Genomic DNA, 18,134 nt, shown 5'->3' with positions numbered 1-18,134 from the left:
ACGATCAAAATCAAATCAATTAAATGCAACTTTTCTATATAAGAAATAAATTGATCCCTACAAAATATGGTAATCTGTTACAGCGATAAAATTATATTAACATAATAATTTTATTAAAAAAAATCTTATTCATACTTGATGTTAATTAAATCAGTGAACATATAACCTGCATCTTCACATATGACATAATTATTATAACTAACTTATATAGTTAATTAGCACATCTTTTTATCTTAATTAAAATAATTAAATATGATAAATTAATTCTTTTTTTGTTCTAGTTTATGTAGCATACTTCTCTTATTAATCAATTTAGAATACTGACACATTTCTATATATTAAAATAATTATCTCAGACTTTTTTTTTACTGATAATATAAAACTTGTATAGCCATATTTAAGACTACGAGTCTCAAAAGTCTTATAATGAAGAAGGGGATTATAAGGTGGGGAACTTAACCTCAAGTTCATATAATCAACTAAATGAGCTACTAAAACATGTTTAAGATGACATAATAAAAGTTATAGTTTCTTTTTTAAACTGCTGTATCTAGTCAAATTGTACACATAAATTAAGTATGATTTAGTAAAAATATGAGGGAATAAGTTTTTACCTAAAATTTAATCAATATTTATATTCTCATGCCAGATCTACCACACGACACCAACTTTTTGTACAACCCTTTCTATATAAACCAAATCATCTTCCGCTTCAAACTCGCGTCCTCCCCTTTTCTTCTTCTTCTTCTTCTTCTTCTTTTTCATTCTATAACCAAGAACCACTCTTCACCGGTTCCTATATTTTCCTAAAGGTACGCTTTGTCGTTCGTCCCCTTGTAATTCTGTTAATTAATCTCTCATTTCTTGTATTTCTGTTGCCATATTCCTTTTACAACACTTCATTTGAAGTTGGATTCCTTTTTGTTTTAATTTCCCCCCTTCAAGATTCTGTTGTTGTTTCTTCGCCAATTGGTATGGATTTAGTGTTAATTCTTGAATCCCAATGGTTTTTGTTGTGTGTTTGTTTAGTACTATATGGTTATGGTCTTATGGACCGATTTGATGTTGTGTCATTTTTGCTCTGTGGCTCTTAATAGATTGCTACTAAATTATATACTACTACTTACTCACTGTTTTTGTTTATGGGGTGTGAATCTTTATGCATGGATATTGATTTTTAGATCTGTGTAATTATGGGTAGAGGGGCGAGCCCATTATACACTGTGTTTTGAACTGTTCTCCACTGTCCCTCGGGATCTGTTTTAAAAGAAAAATATGTGGTGGTGAGGAGTTGCAGATCTGTAATAAGGTCTTTGTTGTCTCATTAGATCTGATATGAGGTGGGTATTGGGTGTTTGTGAACCAACTTTTATTGCTTGATTTAACGCAGATCTGGTGCTCTGAAGTTCATATATATGATGAATAATTGCATTATTTAACTGAGTGTTTATTTTTTGTTTGGAACTCAGCATTGTGTACTTATTTTGCTTTTGTATCATTGTTTTAAGGTTTCATTCTCTGTTTGTTAGTTGTACTTGGAAAATGGACAAGCTCTGCTTTTTGTAATAATGCACTTTCTAATTCTATACATTTAATACAACACGTGGCAATGCTCAACCACCCCCAACCACCTTCCAAAAATTTTTAAAAAAAGAAAAAGAATGAATCTTTAAGCATTTTAAATACCCGTTTGGCCATAGATTTTGGGTACATTTTTTCAACAGAATTTCTGAAAACAGTCATGATCAGTTTTCGGGTGAAATTTTTCTTCTACTCACAAAACTTCAAGTTCTTTTCATATAAAATACATGTCCAAGCACAACTTCAACAAAATCTATGTCCAAACGCTAGCTAAGTATATTCGTTAACCATTAACTACACTTGATTTGGGTCAGCTATACTTCCAAAAATTATTTTTCAAAACAACTTCAAATACTCTTTTTTCAAGTTTCAACAAAATCTATGTCCAAACGCTAGCTAAGTATATTCCTTAACCATTAACTACACTTGATTTGGGTCAGCTATATGAATCCTTTATATCCACTCCGCTCTAATCAAGGGCGTTTTCGTGGGAACCTTTACCAAAAATAAATCTATTCAAAGTGTGTGATCATTGGTTTAAATTCATGTCTGATTGAGTGTTTTTGGTGAAGCAGAAAAATGGCATCTCACATTGTTGGATACCCCCGTATGGGCCCAAAGAGAGAGCTCAAATTTGCTCTAGAGTCTTTCTGGGATGGAAAGAGCAGCGCTGAGGACTTGAAGAAGGTGTCTGCTGACCTCAGGTCATCCATCTGGAAACAGATGGCTGAAGCTGGCATTAAGTACATTCCCAGCAACACCTTCTCTTACTATGATCAAGTGCTCGACACAACCGCAATGCTTGGTGCCGTCCCTTCTAGGTACAACTGGACCGGTGGTGAGATCGGGTTCGACACTTACTTCTCCATGGCCAGAGGAAATGCCTCTGTCCCTGCTATGGAGATGACAAAGTGGTTTGACACCAACTAGTAAGTGACACATCAACTTTTTCTTTTCATCGGATATATGATTATCTTGTCCGTGTGCTGATTTATGGCTTTTCAATGTTTGATCCAGCCACTTCATTGTCCCTGAGTTGGGACCTGATGTTAACTTTTCTTATGCTTCTCACAAGGCAGTAGATGAGTACAAGGAGGCCAAGGGGGTATGTGATTCGTTTCTTATGTATACTTTTCATTTCACAATACATGTCACTTCACTTTTTGCTTTGTGTAATTTTCGAAGAGAGCAGATACAAGTTCGGATTTTGTGGTCTAGAAAGACGATTGTTCATTTCTTTTATGTTTTCATTTTGTTTTGGTGCATATTTAGTTACAGCATTTACATTGTCTTGTTAAATCTATTTGTGCTTATGCATGGAAATAAAAGATTAGATGATTGATTTATTGATCTTGATCTTGTTACTCACGCAGCTTGGAGTAGATACTGTTCCAGTACTTGTTGGTCCAGTTTCATACTTGTTGCTTTCCAAACCTGCTAAGGGTGTTGAGAAATCTTTCCCCCTGTTGTCACTTCTGGACAAAATCCTTCCAATTTACAAGTAAGTGTTTTTTTTTCACGACCCGCTATATCTGAATGGACATACTCTTAACTTAAAATTGTCAATGCAGGGAAGTTATTGCTGAGTTGAAGGCAGCTGGCGCTTCTTGGATTCAGCTTGACGAACCTACGCTTGTGTTGGATCTAGAGGCTCACAAATTGGAAGCATTCACTAAGGCCTATGGTGACCTAGAGTCATCTCTATCTGGCCTTAATGTTATCGTTGAGACCTACTTTGCTGATGTTCCTGCTGAGGCATTCAAAACCCTCACTGCTTTGAAAGGAGTTACCGGATTTGGCTTTGACTTGGTCCGTGGAACTCAGACCCTCGATTTAATCAAGGGTGGTTTCCCTTCTGGCAAGTACTTGTTTGCTGGAGTTGTTGACGGGAGGAACATTTGGGCTAATGATCTTGCTGCATCTCTTAACCTCCTGCAATCTCTTGAGGGCATTGTAGGAAAAGGTAATGTATTTCCTATCTCACCACTTGGTAGTTGGTAGTGATTTTGTAGCAGGAAATGATCAATTTTTTCTTTCAATTATGCAGACAAGCTTGTTGTCTCTACATCTTGCTCCTTACTCCACACTGCTGTTGATCTGGTCAACGAGCCAAAGCTAGACAATGAAATCAAATCATGGCTCGCATTTGCTGCCCAAAAGGTTGTTGAAGTAAATGCTTTAGCCAAGGCATTGACTGGTGCCAAGGATGAGGTATAGTTCGTTCTTAACTAAAAGGTCTTCAAAAAATCACTTCGGGAAATGAGTCTTTTTTACTTATACTCTCGACAAAGTTTTTTGCATATCACGGCTAAATGTATTCATTGTACTTTCAGGCATTTTTCTCTGTCAATGCTGCTGCTCAAGCTTCCAGAAAGTCCTCCCCAAGAGTGACAAATGAAGCTGTTCAAAAGGCTGTAAGTGTTGAACTGAAGGATTGTCTTCTCTTTCAATTGACTTGTGTCATATTGTACTTACTACTTTTTACTCTTGTGATATCTCAGTCCGCTGCTCTTCAAGGATCTGACCACCGCCGTGCTACAAATGTTAGTGCTAGACTTGATGCCCAACAAAAGAAACTTAACCTACCAATTCTGCCTACAACCACCATTGGATCCTTCCCTCAGACAGTGGAGCTTAGAAGAGTTCGTCGTGAATACAAGGCCAAGAAGTCAGTGTTATACTTGCTTTCTGCTTCTTATTGTTGGTGCTGTTGAACATCTCTTCTCATAATTCATTTATTTATAGGATCTCTGAGGAGGAATATGTTAAAGCCATCAAGGAGGAAATCAAGAAGGTCGTCGATCTCCAAGAAGAGCTTGACATTGATGTCTTGGTTCACGGAGAGCCTGAGGTAGGACAATTACCTACTTAACCTACATGCATATGCATGTATTAGCATCTTTTATGTCCATATGCACACGCTTGCATGCATAAATATGGATTAATAAGTTTGAATGCTTGATGTATGCAGAGGAACGATATGGTTGAGTACTTTGGAGAGCAGCTATCTGGTTTTGCCTTCACTGCTAATGGATGGGTTCAATCGTATGGATCTCGATGTGTGAAGCCACCTATCATCTATGGTGATGTGAGCCGCCCAAAGCCAATGACTGTCTTCTGGTCCTCAGCTGCTCAAAGCATGACCAAGAGGCCAATGAAGGGAATGCTTACCGGCCCTGTCACCATTCTCAACTGGTCTTTTGTCAGAAATGACCAGCCAAGGTAACTTTAATTTATACCCTCCTCCTAATTTGAGTTTTATACCTTCTTCGATTATGTTTGTATTGTTTACCATCATCGCTTTTTCTAGGTTTGAGACCTGCTACCAGATTGCATTGGCCATTAAGGATGAAGTGGAGGATTTGGAGAAGGCAGGAATCACTGTGATCCAAATCGATGAAGCTGCTTTGAGAGAAGGCTTGCCTCTGAGGAAGTCTGAACACGCATTCTACTTGAACTGGGCTGTCCACTCCTTCAGAATCACCAACGTCGGCATCCAGGACACTACACAGGTTCTATTCTGATCTTGTTTTTTTAACTCTGGAACTTCGTTTAATCCGATACCTGCTTGTTAATGAGCTTATCTTTTGTGGCTTGCAGATCCACACCCACATGTGCTACTCCAACTTCAACGACATTATCCACTCCATCATCGACATGGATGCTGATGTCATCACCATTGAAAACTCACGTTCTGATGAGAAACTCCTCTCAGTTTTCAGGGAGGGAGTGAAGTACGGAGCTGGCATTGGTCCCGGTGTCTATGACATCCACTCTCCAAGAATACCATCCACAGAGGAGATAGCCGATAGAGTTAACAAGATGCTTGCAGTTCTTGACACCAACATCTTGTGGGTCAACCCCGACTGTGGTCTCAAGACTCGCAAGTATACCGAGGTGAAACCAGCCCTGCAAAACATGGTGTCTGCAGCCAAGTCCATCCGCACTCAGCTTGCCAGTGCCAAGTGAACTAGAGGGTTCTTGAATCAACTATAACATGGTGTTCTTTGAACTTTAATGAGAAATTTCTCTGTTGATTTTAAATAATTGTGGTTGTGATGAAATATTATTGTGTAGGTTAGTCTGCCCTCTGGGCCTTTTGCTGATTTTTTCTGAGCTATCCTTTTCTTGAAAATCATTTATCAACTATATTTGATGGTTTTTGGATTTCCTTATTACAATACCAGCAAGCGGATTGATGTATTTTGGAGAAGAAATCAGAGAAATCTTGTTGTCAGTTTATGCTAACTTTTCTGTGTTCTTTTTTATTTATTTTTTATTTTCAATACACCATGTGACCATATTTAAATCCTTATTTAGAAAAAAACTTTCAAAAGAGTTGCCATTCCAAATGTCAAATATCCTGCAAACCATCATTTACCTATAAGGATCAAAATTTAAGAAGCTTCATCTCTACACTCACCTTACATTCACAAAATATTTTAAACCACAGTTATTCAAAAAAAAAAAAAAGAAGGATCCTTTCCCAAAATTGTGAGTGGTTAAGATCCTGGATGTGTTTGTTATTAACAGTATCTGTTTCCAAAAGAGTTTTCCTAGCAAACAACGAGTCAAACATGTGATAATCTAAGCTAACGTTTGGACATAGATTTAGTTAAAACTTGAAAAAATAATTTTTGAAGTAGTTTTGAAAAATAATTTTTGGAAGTTGAAATTATGTTTGGACATGCATTTTATTTGAAAAAAATTTGAAGTTTTGTGAGTGGGAGAACAAGTTTCACCCAAAATCTACCCTAAACTAGATTTTGGAACTTGAAAAACAATTTCAGAAATTTTTCAAAAATAGATCATTAATCTATGAACAAACAATGTTTTCAAAAAAGATTTGAAAAAACGGTGCCAAAATGTATGGCCAAACGGGGCCTAAGTTTTTAAGAATGTATTCTCTGAGGTCCTTTTTAGGATAAAGATAAAAACACATAAGTACAAAACAATATCAACACCTTAAGAAGACAGCCTCATGCACGAAGCAATTCCGTATTCACATAAGGTCTGGGGAAGGATCACACCTTAAAAGACCGTGCTGTAGATAGTCTATTCCGACGCAACCATCAGTAGCTCTAGACAAATATAAGTAAAATAGAATGGTAATGTACTCCACTCGCTGAAAAAATTAGTGTTTCATAGCAAGCATATGCTCCACAATTTAAGAGTATGGAGCCATAATATTTCCAATATGAGTGACCCTATAGCTTAAAACATGATAAACTATGGTCATATTTGTACTCACTTTTTTTGCTTTAATTTTGGGTATGATAAAATTCCTTATAAATGCTAACAACCTACTCCGTCCTGTCCCAAATAGTAATCGTTTTAGCAAACTGAATTTGTTTCGAAATATTTGGCGTTTTAGAAAAATAAAATATACTATTTGTTATTTTTTTTAATTAGCCTTACTACTCCAATTAGTCGAGTGTTAATAAGATGAGACATTTAAGAGAAAAAAATAACGATAAGTTAGACAAATAATCTTATAATTAAAGACATTAAAATTCTTTTAACGAGCAAAAATCATAAAAGACAAATAATATGGAATAGAGGAAATATCTACCTACAATACTAAGGTATTCTTCTCCTTTTTTCTTCTTTGAACTTTACGAGAATAATTAGTGGAATATTTGGCAGGCTAACTCATTGGATTTCACGTACAAATTAATCAATCACACTTTGTTATCCTCGGATCTCGCTAAGCTTTCTTGTTAAGTTTTAAGCTATAAATAGCAATACCAATTTTTCTTCAAGTTATCCTTAAAGATTTCTATTTTAGTAATTAAGCTCCTAATAAAATTTCCATGGCTTCCAAGAATTTGTGTTTAATGATAATGATTGCAGGATTTCTGCCTGCAATCACAATGGCAACTGAGTATTGGGTAGGGGGTGACAAAGGTTGGACCATTGATGTTGATTATCAAGCTTGGGCAAAGGACAAAACTTTCAAAGTTGGAGATACCTTAGGTATGACAGATTTAAGTTATATATTGGTAATGTAAATTATTTTAGTTGCATCATACTTTCTTAGACATATGAAACATGTATTCTTTCACTTTCTCAATTCATTACTATTACTCTTTTTAAGAAGAGATAAAAGGGAAATTTAGTCAAATAAACCTTAAACATAATGCTACTAAATGATTTTCTTTAGGGCCACTAAAATGGACTTGATCTGTGAGCCAGCTAACTCAGTCTGCTTATTAGGTGGAGTTGGGCTAAATATTTTAGCTCATTTTGAAGGGGAAAAAAATAATTAGAAATAGCATGATTTATAATTGGTAATTGAAAAGTATCCACAATTTTAAAAGTAATCGAAATTTAATCATTTTTTCATGTACAAATAAAATCTGAAGAAAAACACCTTTAAAAATCCGGAAAAATTCCAGCATAATATGCTGGTGTTCGAATTTTTTTTACATTTGAGATTCCAGTATAAAGTGTTAGAATTTCATAATGTGCAAGAATTCCAACATAATATGCTATAAGTTATACGAAGAAGCTCCATAATCCAACATATTATGCTGGAACTTTTTGTGTTTCAGCTAGGAATTTTTGTCGAGATTTTATCTCGGCATACAGTAGTACTCCATCCATTTCAAAAAGATTGTCTTAGTTTGTCTTGGCACAAACTTTGATAAAGAAGGGAAGACTTTTGAGACATGCGGTCTTAAATAAGCCATAACATTTGTGTGGTTGTAAAACTTTTGAAACTCGTGATCTGAAACTTGTCATATAAAGGTGACAATCTTTTTGAAACAGACTAATAAGGAAATATTATCAATCTTTTTGAAACAGAGGGACTAGCTATTTTTCGATGACTTTGCAACGCTGGCTATTTTTCGATTATCAGTCCGAGAACCGGCTAGCCCAGGGTGTTTTCACCAATTTGAAAAATGGGTGTGCCACAAAACTTAAATGAAATTTAAAATGGACCGGAGGTAATATTAAAACAAACAAGGTGTTACCAGTTAAACGGTGGCTATTACTTAAAACTTTTTCCTATCTTCTTTTCATTTGATGCAGTTTTTAAGTATACCAAAGGGCATCATAATGTGTTCAAAGTGAACCAAACAGCTTTCCAAAGTTGCACAGCTCCTCCACCAAGTGAAGGTTTAACTACTGGCCATGATGTGATAACATTGGCTAAGCCTGGTAAAAAATGGTACATTTGTGGTGTTCCAACGCATTGCTCTGACCATAACCAAAAGCTTGTCATCACCGTCGAAGATGGAGCTCCGGCACCGGCACCGGCACCCGCCGCTCCGGCACCGCCAACTGAGTATTGGGTAGGGGGTGATAAAGGCTGGACCATTGATGTTGATTATCAAGCTTGGGCCAAGGACAAAACTTTCAAAGTTGGAGACACCTTAGGTATGCCAAATATATATTTGAATGAAGTGGTCTAGAAAGAAAATAAAGTTAATGTTCTTAAGAATTAACGTTTCGTTTACTAATATAAAAGTGGATCCTATATTACAATTTTGTATATGGTCTCTGGTCTCAAATATTAGTCGTTTATGTAAATATTTGTCGTATTAGAAAAACAAGAAGTCTTTTTTACTTTTTTCCCGATCTACTCTTATTGCTGTGTTAATTTAGTGAGATACTTATGGAGAGATAAATGGTAATTTAGACAAATACTCATATGATTAAAACTATTAAATATCTTTCCCGAGGAATATGCAAAAACCTTAAAATATAGATGACATCAATCAAAAGTAGTAAAGGACTATCAAAAACTTTGTGGAGTATCGGAAGTAACTCCTCTTTTCTTGACTTAGTGTAATTTCTCTGTTCTATTTCTCTTCATTAATCAATAGGAAGAATGTAATTTCCACTTCTTTTCTTCTTTCTTTTCCTTTTCTCAATTGGTTAATAGAACTGAGGAATTATTATTTATTATATGGCTTAAGGAAGCTATTTAACTAGTTAAATGATGTAACTATTACTTGAACTATTTTCTACTTTTTCTTTGTCTTTGATGCAGTTTTTAAGTATACCAAAGGGCATCATAATGTGTTCAAAGTGAATCAAACTGGTTTCCAAAACTGCATAGCTCCTCCACCAAGTGAAGGATTAACTACTGGTCATGATGTGATCACATTGGCTAAGCCTGGTAAAAAATGGTACATTTGTGGTTTTCCAACACATTGCTCCGACCATAACCAAAAGCTTGTCATCACCGTGGAAGGTGGAACTCCGGCACCGGCAGCTCCCGTTCCCGGACTGGCAGCTCCCGTTCCGGGACCGGCACCAAAGAAGGATGACTCCAACAACTCATGCAAGGTTACTACATCTGCGTACAAGATTTTTGTTGGGGGTGTGGTTTTAATTTGGACAATTCTAACATTAGTTTGATCCAAGTTGAGTGGCCTTTGGATACTACATTTGTAAACCTGGCTTCATCTAGGCAGAAATAAATGAATAATTGGTAACTTTTGGGTAAAGAGTGTATTTTGTGAGGACGGGAGAGTCCTAATTACGTGCAAGTCTTTGATTCGCTTCTTTAACAACGTTTCAACGTGTATGTTTACTTGGAATAAAAACTCTGATTCCATCACGTTGGATCCTTTTTTATGTCTTCATTTGGTTTTTCTACTTGTCACTTGTCAGCGTCTTTCCTATTAAATTTTTGGTCCAAGGGAAGAGAGGAGGCGGTGAGAATACGGGAAAATAATCTAGTTATTGCTTTATCTTATATTATTTGGTTCGATTAGAAATAGAATAAATGAGTCTAACTTGGAAGGAATGTTTTAAACATACAACAAAAAATGAATTATTTTGAGAAAAGAACGCTCTCTCTAACCACCTTCTTTCAATGTCTAACAGATGAAGTTAGTAGAAGATATTGTTGAATCACCTAATTCGAAGAAAACGATCAATCAGAAAGAATATATCATCACCAATATAAATTTTTTTCATAACTGAAAACAGAGGAAAACTTCCAGTTTTTATATCAACAACAAATGGTCATTCTCCTCTAATGCGGTTTCTAATGTTCAGCTCTGCAAGTTCAAGCAGGTATTTTGTAACTCATCACTTTACCAAAGGAAAATACCCATATAATGAAATGCCGATAATTCAAGTAAATGACAGCAGCAAAACTCTATAAATAGTGATACATTGATACACATCAATCCAAGTATTGTTCCAGATGACAAATTTAACCAACATACAATGACTTATTAAGTTGCAAACGAACGGGTAATATCCATGTGAAACTGTAACCCCCATCCTACGGCTTTGGAAGGGCAAGTTCCAAGGAGAATGGCCTCACAATTACGGTAACCCCCATCTTACGGCTGGGTTCAGGCCTTCTTAACCAAAAACTCATAGTTATCAACAAATGGTCGTGCAAATCAAATTTACAGATGAGCATGGAGAACACATCATCTCAAATATGGCTAAATCGCTAAAATATTAAAACAACACTGTCATGGACTCTGGATTTTTGGTTTTGAGAGACGCACTCAGAAATCCACATTAAGTTCCTGATCTCCTGCTCTCTCAGCCTTATATATGCAAAAAATACACCATAGTGGAACTGCAATGAAAAGAAAAGAGAATATCAATCAGGAAGCAGATGGATTATAAATTGTAATAGTCTTTCTGCTTCTGCTCCCTATCACTTTCTTGGAGGGACATTTTGGGTTGGGAAAATTTGAAGTTGTCCTGTACAAGTAAGAGACATTAACAGTATAGGATTTTTTATACAGAGAGCTCAAATGAACAAACCTGTTGTTCAAAAGCTAAGCAGAGGCGTTTGACTTCCTCTTCATAGAAAGCCTTGTCGAGCATCTGGCTCTCCCCATATGCCAACTTAGCAAATATGGATTGATAAGGGGGGTACTTTTCCATGACACCACGGACCTACAACAAGTAATAAAAGGATAATTAGAAGACACGAAAAATATTACTTTCCCTGTTTCAATTTATGTGACGTAGTTTGACACGGCATGGAGTTCAAGAAAAAAGGATTTTGAAACTTGTGGTCTTTAAACAAACCATATGATAATTGTGTGGCTATAAGACATTTGAAATATTTAAAGATAAATGGTTCCAAAGTTTTTGGAGTAGACTAATAAGGAAATGGGCCACATAAATTGAAACGAAGGGAGAAATAGCTTGTATCCTTTATTCTACAAACAAATTCTGAATTTGTTTTCTCTTCTCTTCCTCTTATCTGTCCGCTCCCTTCAATAGTATTTAAACTCCCTCATTGCCACCACTGCACTCCCCCCTGCCAGCAAAGAATTAGGTAAATCTTGCCCACTTCCAGGCACTATATGATGCTTCAGTCTTATCCTTTTAAAGGGCAAGGTGGGGGGAGAAGAACTGCTAGTGATGTAGCACCCCAACAAGATTACTGAATCATCGTATCTAGCTAACTATTATTTAACCAACACAAGAATATTTCACATGCATAAAGCGGCAACAAGAAGAATAAAGAAAAGTTGCTCATACAATACCTGATCTATGTCTTCGCATATGGCAAGTTCCTCATGACCGTATGGATAACTATTTAACATAGACAGTGTCAAAAAGAGATGTTACACGGCGTATGCCATCAAGAACATAAAAGACTGAGCTAATGAACTTACAGTAAGCCAAAATTAGAGTACAACTTCCTGCGGTCATCACGTGTTAGCTCAGTGCCGATGCTGCAAATGAAAAATGTTTGTTAATAGTAGAAACATTATGACAAGGTCCATCATAAATGTTTTCCAGCAAGATTATGAGAAATTCTGAAACAGTGACATGCCTGTTTATGGTAATATTAACTGCTCTTCTATCGGCCTCAAAAGCAAGCAAATCAGACATGATCTCTGCAGTAGCACCGCCTAGTTTCTATTTGCAAAAATTTCAAATTAGACACGTGAAATGAGTGTTAAACTTTATTAAAATGAAGAGTAGGAAAATATGATAGAAATTGTACAACAGATTGTACCTGGCAAAATCTGTAAAAATCTTCAAGGTACGCCTTGTATAGTGTGTTTCTCATTATCTCAATGTTCATGTCATCCAAGTCCTGCTCAAAAGTAAGTCCCATATATGAAAGGATATGTTCATACATGGAAGAAAACAGACTGATAAAAGCAACTGATGCATGATGAAAGATACTCTGAAATTATGAACCAATTCTACTTGGAATGCACAAAAAAAGATAAGATAACTATCATCCTCAAAACTGCAAGCAATAAGTGACAAAATACTAGGGCCCTGTAATGCGGGGAGAGGATACTGGTTAACTACATATGAAGTGCATGGAACTACAACCATTTACTTGATATTGATTCTTCAAAGGGACAGCATGAAATGAAAATGTCGATACTCAAGAAAACTAAGGGGTCGTTTGGTACATGGGATAAGGAATTAAGGATAATAATACCGGGATAGAATTTGGGATTTAACAGTCTCTCTACCGTCATAAGGTAGGGGTAAGGTCCGTACACTTTACCCTCCCCAGACCCACTTGTGGGATTTCACTGGGTTTGTTGTTGATAGAATTTGGAAAATTTATCCCATGTTTGGTTTGGGGTATTAGCTAATCTCGGGACAACTTTTATACATAGTGGGATTAGTTATCCCATATAAAAGGTGGGATAACTATCCCATGGGATATCCCACTACATGGGATATTTTGGGATATCCCACCATTGTACCAAATGACCCCTAAAAGCATATGCAACCTTTTCTTATTTGTAAACGGCAATAGGTAGTTTCTGATTACCATATCAAAGTTTAAAGAAAAGGGTGAAGCATTTGATACCTCGGAAGTAATGCACTCAGAGAAGTATGGGGCCAAGGGTGTGTCAACAAGCACCAGCCTGTATAGCTCCCTCATATTCTGGGCAACTGCCAGAGAAGCAATGCTGCAACATATTAAAATGGTTAATACATATTTCATTTAGCTATAAAAATCCAAGGCATGCATTTGGAACAATACCTGTCAAACATGCCCAAAGGATGGCATTTCTCCAACAATTCTTGGACATCTCTCTCATGCAAAGTTCCGGTGACAATTAAGACAACATTATCAATCATGTGACCATATCTGAACCACGTGAAGGAACACCACAATTTAGATTCAATCATATTGCAGAAGTGGAGCTATGTTAATGAGCTTTAGATCGTGAAGTTAATGAGCTATGTTTCAAATCGAATTAAACTTTCCAAGTCTATCATCTTCTCTGACTGTCTTTCGAACAACATAAGATAACTTGCAGAAATGGGAGAAGATATGGTGTAATAGGTATTCTATGTGTGAAAAACATGAATAGTCAGCCAACTATATGCTTTTAGATTATGAGGTGCCGAATGAACAGTAGAGAATGTTCCTTTTGCTGTATGGGGCATCTCGGGTAATGCTAACAACTGCGAGACTGCTATACTATCTGGAGAGGCTGCCTAATCTGCATTAATGTTAGGGAACTTTAGGACATAACTCCTTTCTGCATCTCTTGGAAGCTCTGGGAAGAAAGGAATAGAATATGCTTCAAAGGGGTTAAGAACAAAGCTGGAAAGATAGACGCATTATAACTTTATTTATTTATTTGTGAAATAAAAATAATGTATATAGTATACAAGACCACATTGATATCTTTAAGCTCTTTAGAGATGTAACTAATTGTAAGGATGCGTAACACCCATGTTGCTATTTACGACAAAAATGTTTATTAAGGAAGCAATAGTTGATCTTTCTTAAACAGCAGCACCAATTTGGTATTGCTTCATCTTTTTCTTAATACAAAATTTATGATGCATTTTCCTGAAAAATATCGGTAAAAGTTAAGGGTATGAGACTAACTGTGTATGTGATATACACCCATACAGCCTAATGCAACATAATAAACCCTATGTTAATGGAGTAGTAAAATGAGCTCTCAGTTCTATTATACAAAATGTGCCCTTTAATGTAAAAAGGTAAAATTTCAAATATCATGCACTGGAGGATAACTTATTATCATATTTCTCTAAGATAATTCACCATGCATAGCAAAACAGAAAAGTGGTATATAGATAAAGAGACAATTTTTCCCAGCAACACAAATAATATGTACCTGATGTACTCCAGAAAGGTTGACAAGGGCTCGGTGGCTTGGCAGAGCATGTGGTTAAACTCATCGACAAGTTTAAGAGTGCATTTCTCCACAATCGTAGTGGTATGTAAAGGGGAAGGCTCTGCAAATTGCAAAAGACCAGCAAAACTAGAATAAGGAAGAGTGTCAAAGTGCTCTCTGTTGAGCACTGCACAAGAGCGGTGTGCTTTGAAAAATTCCTAAAATATTGGCAGTTAAGCAACTGCCTAGTATAGGCTGCTTAGAATTCCTCCTCTCTATCCAGCATATCTATGGAATCTAGACATTTTGAAGACAGAATCACCTTGAGGAAAGATTTCAGGCTATTGGCTTCCATTTCACTACATTATATTACAACATTGGGTAACATGAACATTCTACCCACAAGGTTTAAGGAAATTCAATTAGTACAGAAAACATATACTCCCTCCGTCCCAAAAAAGGATGATACTTTTTGGAGTTGGAGAGTCAACCTTCTTAACTTTGACCATGAATTAGACATAGAATTAATACAAAATTTAAAATAATATTTACATTTTTGGAAACTACATAAAAAGCAGTGTTATCAAAGGCGAAAAGCGCAAAAAAGCTCTAACGTCCATTGGGGCTTTAAGCACAAAGGCAAATAAAGCGTGGGCTTTAATGAAAAAAGGCACAACTGCAGAAAAAGAACAAAATATGTATATGTAGTCCAAGACTAATAATTATAAGCATGAATAAGAAATATATGGGCAAAGAAATTGAATTTTTTTTACGATAAGTGAAATATCAATTGTTTAATATCGCCTTTTCATGATTACACTCATTGGCAAGGAATAGTATGCCTCAGAGCCTTGATGCGATACTAAAGCGTCCACAAAGCGAGGCGAAGCGCTCAACATGTTTTGAGCCTCGCTTTAGGGCTTAAGCGCGCCTTTGACAACACTAATATAAAGTACCATAAATCACAATAATTAACAACTCAAAATATTTAAAAGGTATATGAAAAATCATGGTCAAAGAACAACTCGCTTGACTCTCGAAATCTGAAAAGTATCATAGTTTTTGGGACAGAGGGAGTAGGATAAAATGAGCCAGTCAAAACAATAAAACAAATTGATATCCGGAAACACGGAGAAACTTACAATACAAGCGCTTGCTTCATCTCAAATGCTTAGCACCTAATTTCTTTTGAGAAGCTTCTCTCAGCTACACTATACTGTCCACCAAGAAAAAATTGAATTATGGAGTACAAAAGAACGTTGCCTCCGTCAAAAGAGAATATTAGTCTAATTTGGCAAGTACTCTAACTAATTTTTCTATATCTATTCCAAATCCAATATCATAGGAAACACGCTCCAAATCATACTACTTTCTACAGAGCAAAATCAATTATTGTATGGAACAAGTTTATCTCATGTTTGATCCACTAAATTTCTAAGCACAGGACAACAAAATTTCTGAAGCAAGTTGATCTTTTTAAATAGGAGATTCGGTCTTCACTTTATTTGAAATCCAATAACTCATCTAGTGAGCATCACTGCATCAGGTAGCTTGTCTTTGTGGTAGATTATGAATTGGGGTTTATGGAGCAGCTCTAAAGCAAGGATAATAGTGTTCCCTGATCATAATACACAACATCACTGCACTAAAAGCAAGAATTAGATTCTTATTGCGACATAGGTGGCCAAACTAAACCCTTCCTAAATGCATCAATTAACTCAATCCCTTTCCTCATAAAACTAATTTCACTTCAATTCCCAACTAGCGGAAAACCTCGCATCATATATGCCTTTCACATTGTCAACTGATCCCAGATAAAAGATAATGTTGTACTAGGTTGACAGCCAGCGTAAAACTAGTAATCAAAGTCAAATTACGATGAATCCTCATAATGATGAAGATTTTCACGTCAAGGTACTGATAAATGCGAGATTTAGAGAACCTCTAGTGCCATAAACCTCTAATTTGACTTAAATGACCAACTAGTGAGTATTGGATGAATATAGAGAATTCAAATAGTGTCATAGGACAAAAAACTTACTCATACCTTTTTATAACAAGTCTACGTCAAACTTCAATTTTTTTTTATTATATACGCAATACAAATATCAATCGGTTCCATTGAATTAGCTACACATTGTGTATTATCAACGACTTCTACATAACAAATTTCAAGCCAATTCCGAAACAAAAAAATCAAACTACCTCACTACCTTTTACATACAAATCTGAGTCAAAATTCAATTAATTGACGATCGTAATTAGAAGGAAGAAAGTTTTACCGTTTTGAAGGAAAGGACCGTATTCAGTAGCGGAGAGGTGCATTTTGATATCATCTAGGGTTTCGCATTGGCAGAGGTTGTTGTAATCGGCGGCGGTAAGAAGGCCAGATCGATGACCTCTGACGATGGCTTCCAAATAACCACTGTGAATGTTGAAGGTAAGCGCTTCGAATCCGTACATATTTGTGCTGCTTTAGTAGAATGAATCCCCCAGGAAAATTGGAAGATCCAGAATACAGATCTGAAGCGGAAATTGGAGATATATCTACAGATCAATGATGCAGAATAGAATTATGAGGTGTTTTGTGTATAGTGGTGGGTGCGTTGGGGTAACGAACAAAGGAGATCGATCAACTTCTGAGCCTATCTCACGTGTTCCGTTGACAAAACGACATGTATGTGTCTATTCTTTTTTTCTTTTTTCTTCATACTAGTTTAGTGTACGTGTTGCGTTGCAGGTGTGCCTCGCGTCAAGTAAATATATATACAAAAATAATGTGTTTGACTATAAATGCTTTATCCCAATTTTATATTTTTTTTCTTATCAACTTAGCATTGATATATTTGTGATAATTTCCATATATACTAATCTTAGCTTGTACTACCTTTTCAATTGTTGTAATTTCAAGGGGCAAACAAATTAGAAAACAATATGGAAAATTAGAGTTTTGGAATAAGAAAAATAAATCTGGTCATCTAAAAAATTTTAGGGTTATTCTCACCATTTTATTCCCTTTCTTTTGAGTCGCCCGCTTATTCTGATCCCATAAAGTTTGTACAACCAAAACTGGCACGAGAACAATATACAACTAATATCAAATATGTCAATAAAGTTACAGATGAATATAAAAATACTAAGCGACATGAAGTTTAAATCAATAATTAAAGCTTGGATCATAAATTAATAGGATTATGTTATCATGCCAACAAATTTTTTACAAGAACTATGAAATACATGACACACGGAAAAAAATTAAAAGACTAAACAAATTCATTCCTCCTAATCTCGTCCAAAAATCATATGAATACTATATTCATCAGATAAATAAATATCAAATACAAAAATATAATAGAAGAAAATCGAACTTTTCTATAAAAACCTATCAGAAAGAGAATTAAATAACTTCCAAAAGCCTATCCAACAATTAATAACTAACCATGGAAGCTTACGAACAAACAAAATATTGAAATAGCAATA

The 18,134-nt window shown here is 35.7% G+C and overlaps 3 protein-coding genes across 4 annotated transcripts; 2 read left to right on the top strand and 1 right to left on the bottom strand.

Moving 5' to 3' along the window:
- Window positions 1-702: 702 nt before the first annotated feature.
- LOC109213532 (5-methyltetrahydropteroyltriglutamate--homocysteine methyltransferase-like) lies at window positions 703-5,829 on the top strand. Of its 2 annotated transcripts, none has more exons than XM_019377340.1 (12): window positions 703-812; window positions 2,157-2,510; window positions 2,599-2,686; window positions 2,955-3,082; window positions 3,153-3,544; window positions 3,629-3,792; window positions 3,915-3,995; window positions 4,083-4,249; window positions 4,327-4,432; window positions 4,553-4,803; window positions 4,892-5,093; window positions 5,182-5,829. In XM_019377340.1, exons 2-12 carry the CDS (start codon window positions 2,161-2,163, stop codon window positions 5,548-5,550), a joined length of 2,298 nt encoding a protein of 765 aa, XP_019232885.1. In that variant the 5' UTR covers window positions 703-812; window positions 2,157-2,160; the 3' UTR covers window positions 5,551-5,829. The 2 variants fall into 2 exon arrangements, with proteins under 2 accessions (XP_019232885.1, XP_019232886.1); XM_019377341.1 differs by lacking the exon at window positions 703-812 and adding an exon at window positions 955-972.
- A 1,555-nt stretch (window positions 5,830-7,384) lies between these two features.
- On the top strand, window positions 7,385-10,074 carry LOC109213531 (blue copper protein-like). The gene is made up of 3 exons (XM_019377339.1): window positions 7,385-7,557; window positions 8,686-8,964; window positions 9,581-10,074. The coding sequence occupies exons 1-3, from the start codon at window positions 7,395-7,397 to the stop codon at window positions 9,949-9,951; spliced, it is 813 nt and encodes a 270-aa protein (XP_019232884.1). The 5' UTR covers window positions 7,385-7,394; the 3' UTR covers window positions 9,952-10,074.
- Window positions 10,075-10,673: 599 nt separating this feature from the next.
- Window positions 10,674-17,324, bottom strand: LOC109213533 (V-type proton ATPase subunit d2-like). The gene is made up of 10 exons (XM_019377342.1): window positions 16,937-17,324; window positions 14,655-14,775; window positions 13,541-13,648; window positions 13,364-13,466; window positions 12,542-12,622; window positions 12,356-12,441; window positions 12,195-12,254; window positions 12,063-12,111; window positions 11,329-11,463; window positions 10,674-11,137 (listed from the first exon to the last, which is right to left on the bottom strand). Exons 1-10 carry the CDS (start codon window positions 17,115-17,117, stop codon window positions 11,006-11,008), a joined length of 1,056 nt encoding a protein of 351 aa, XP_019232887.1. The 5' UTR covers window positions 17,118-17,324; the 3' UTR covers window positions 10,674-11,005.
- Window positions 17,325-18,134: the final 810 nt, after the last annotated feature.

This window comes from Nicotiana attenuata, unplaced genomic scaffold (genome assembly GCF_001879085.1).
Source record: "Nicotiana attenuata strain UT unplaced genomic scaffold, NIATTr2, whole genome shotgun sequence".
Classification (NCBI taxonomy): Eukaryota; Viridiplantae; Streptophyta; class Magnoliopsida; order Solanales; family Solanaceae; genus Nicotiana; species Nicotiana attenuata.
Note: the sequence above shows the minus strand (reverse complement) of the source record. Positions and strands in the feature narration are given on the sequence as shown.

Excerpts from the sequence above, each read along its gene's own strand:
- LOC109213532 (XM_019377340.1), top strand. The coding sequence starts at position 2,161 with ATGGCATCTCACATTGTTGGATACCCCCGTATGGGCCCAAAGAGAGAG. Across the intron at positions 4,250-4,326 it reads CGTGAATACAAGGCCAAGAA|GATCTCTGAGGAGGAATATG; the intron begins GTCAGTGTTATA and ends ATTTATTTATAG. Across the intron at positions 4,433-4,552 it reads TGGTTCACGGAGAGCCTGAG|AGGAACGATATGGTTGAGTA; the intron begins GTAGGACAATTA and ends TGATGTATGCAG.
- LOC109213533 (XM_019377342.1), bottom strand. The coding sequence starts at position 17,117 with ATGTACGGATTCGAAGCGCTTACCTTCAACATTCACAGTGGTTATTTG. Across the intron at positions 13,467-13,540 it reads CCTTTGGGCATGTTTGACAG|CATTGCTTCTCTGGCAGTTG; the intron begins GTATTGTTCCAA and ends AATATGTTGCAG. Across the intron at positions 11,464-12,062 it reads TATGCGAAGACATAGATCAG|GTCCGTGGTGTCATGGAAAA; the intron begins GTATTGTATGAG and ends TACTTGTTGTAG.
- LOC109213531 (XM_019377339.1), top strand. The coding sequence starts at position 7,395 with ATGGCTTCCAAGAATTTGTGTTTAATGATAATGATTGCAGGATTTCTG. Across the intron at positions 7,558-8,685 it reads CAAAGTTGGAGATACCTTAG|CTCCTCCACCAAGTGAAGGT; the intron begins GTATGACAGATT and ends AAAGTTGCACAG. Across the intron at positions 8,965-9,580 it reads CAAAGTTGGAGACACCTTAG|TTTTTAAGTATACCAAAGGG; the intron begins GTATGCCAAATA and ends TCTTTGATGCAG.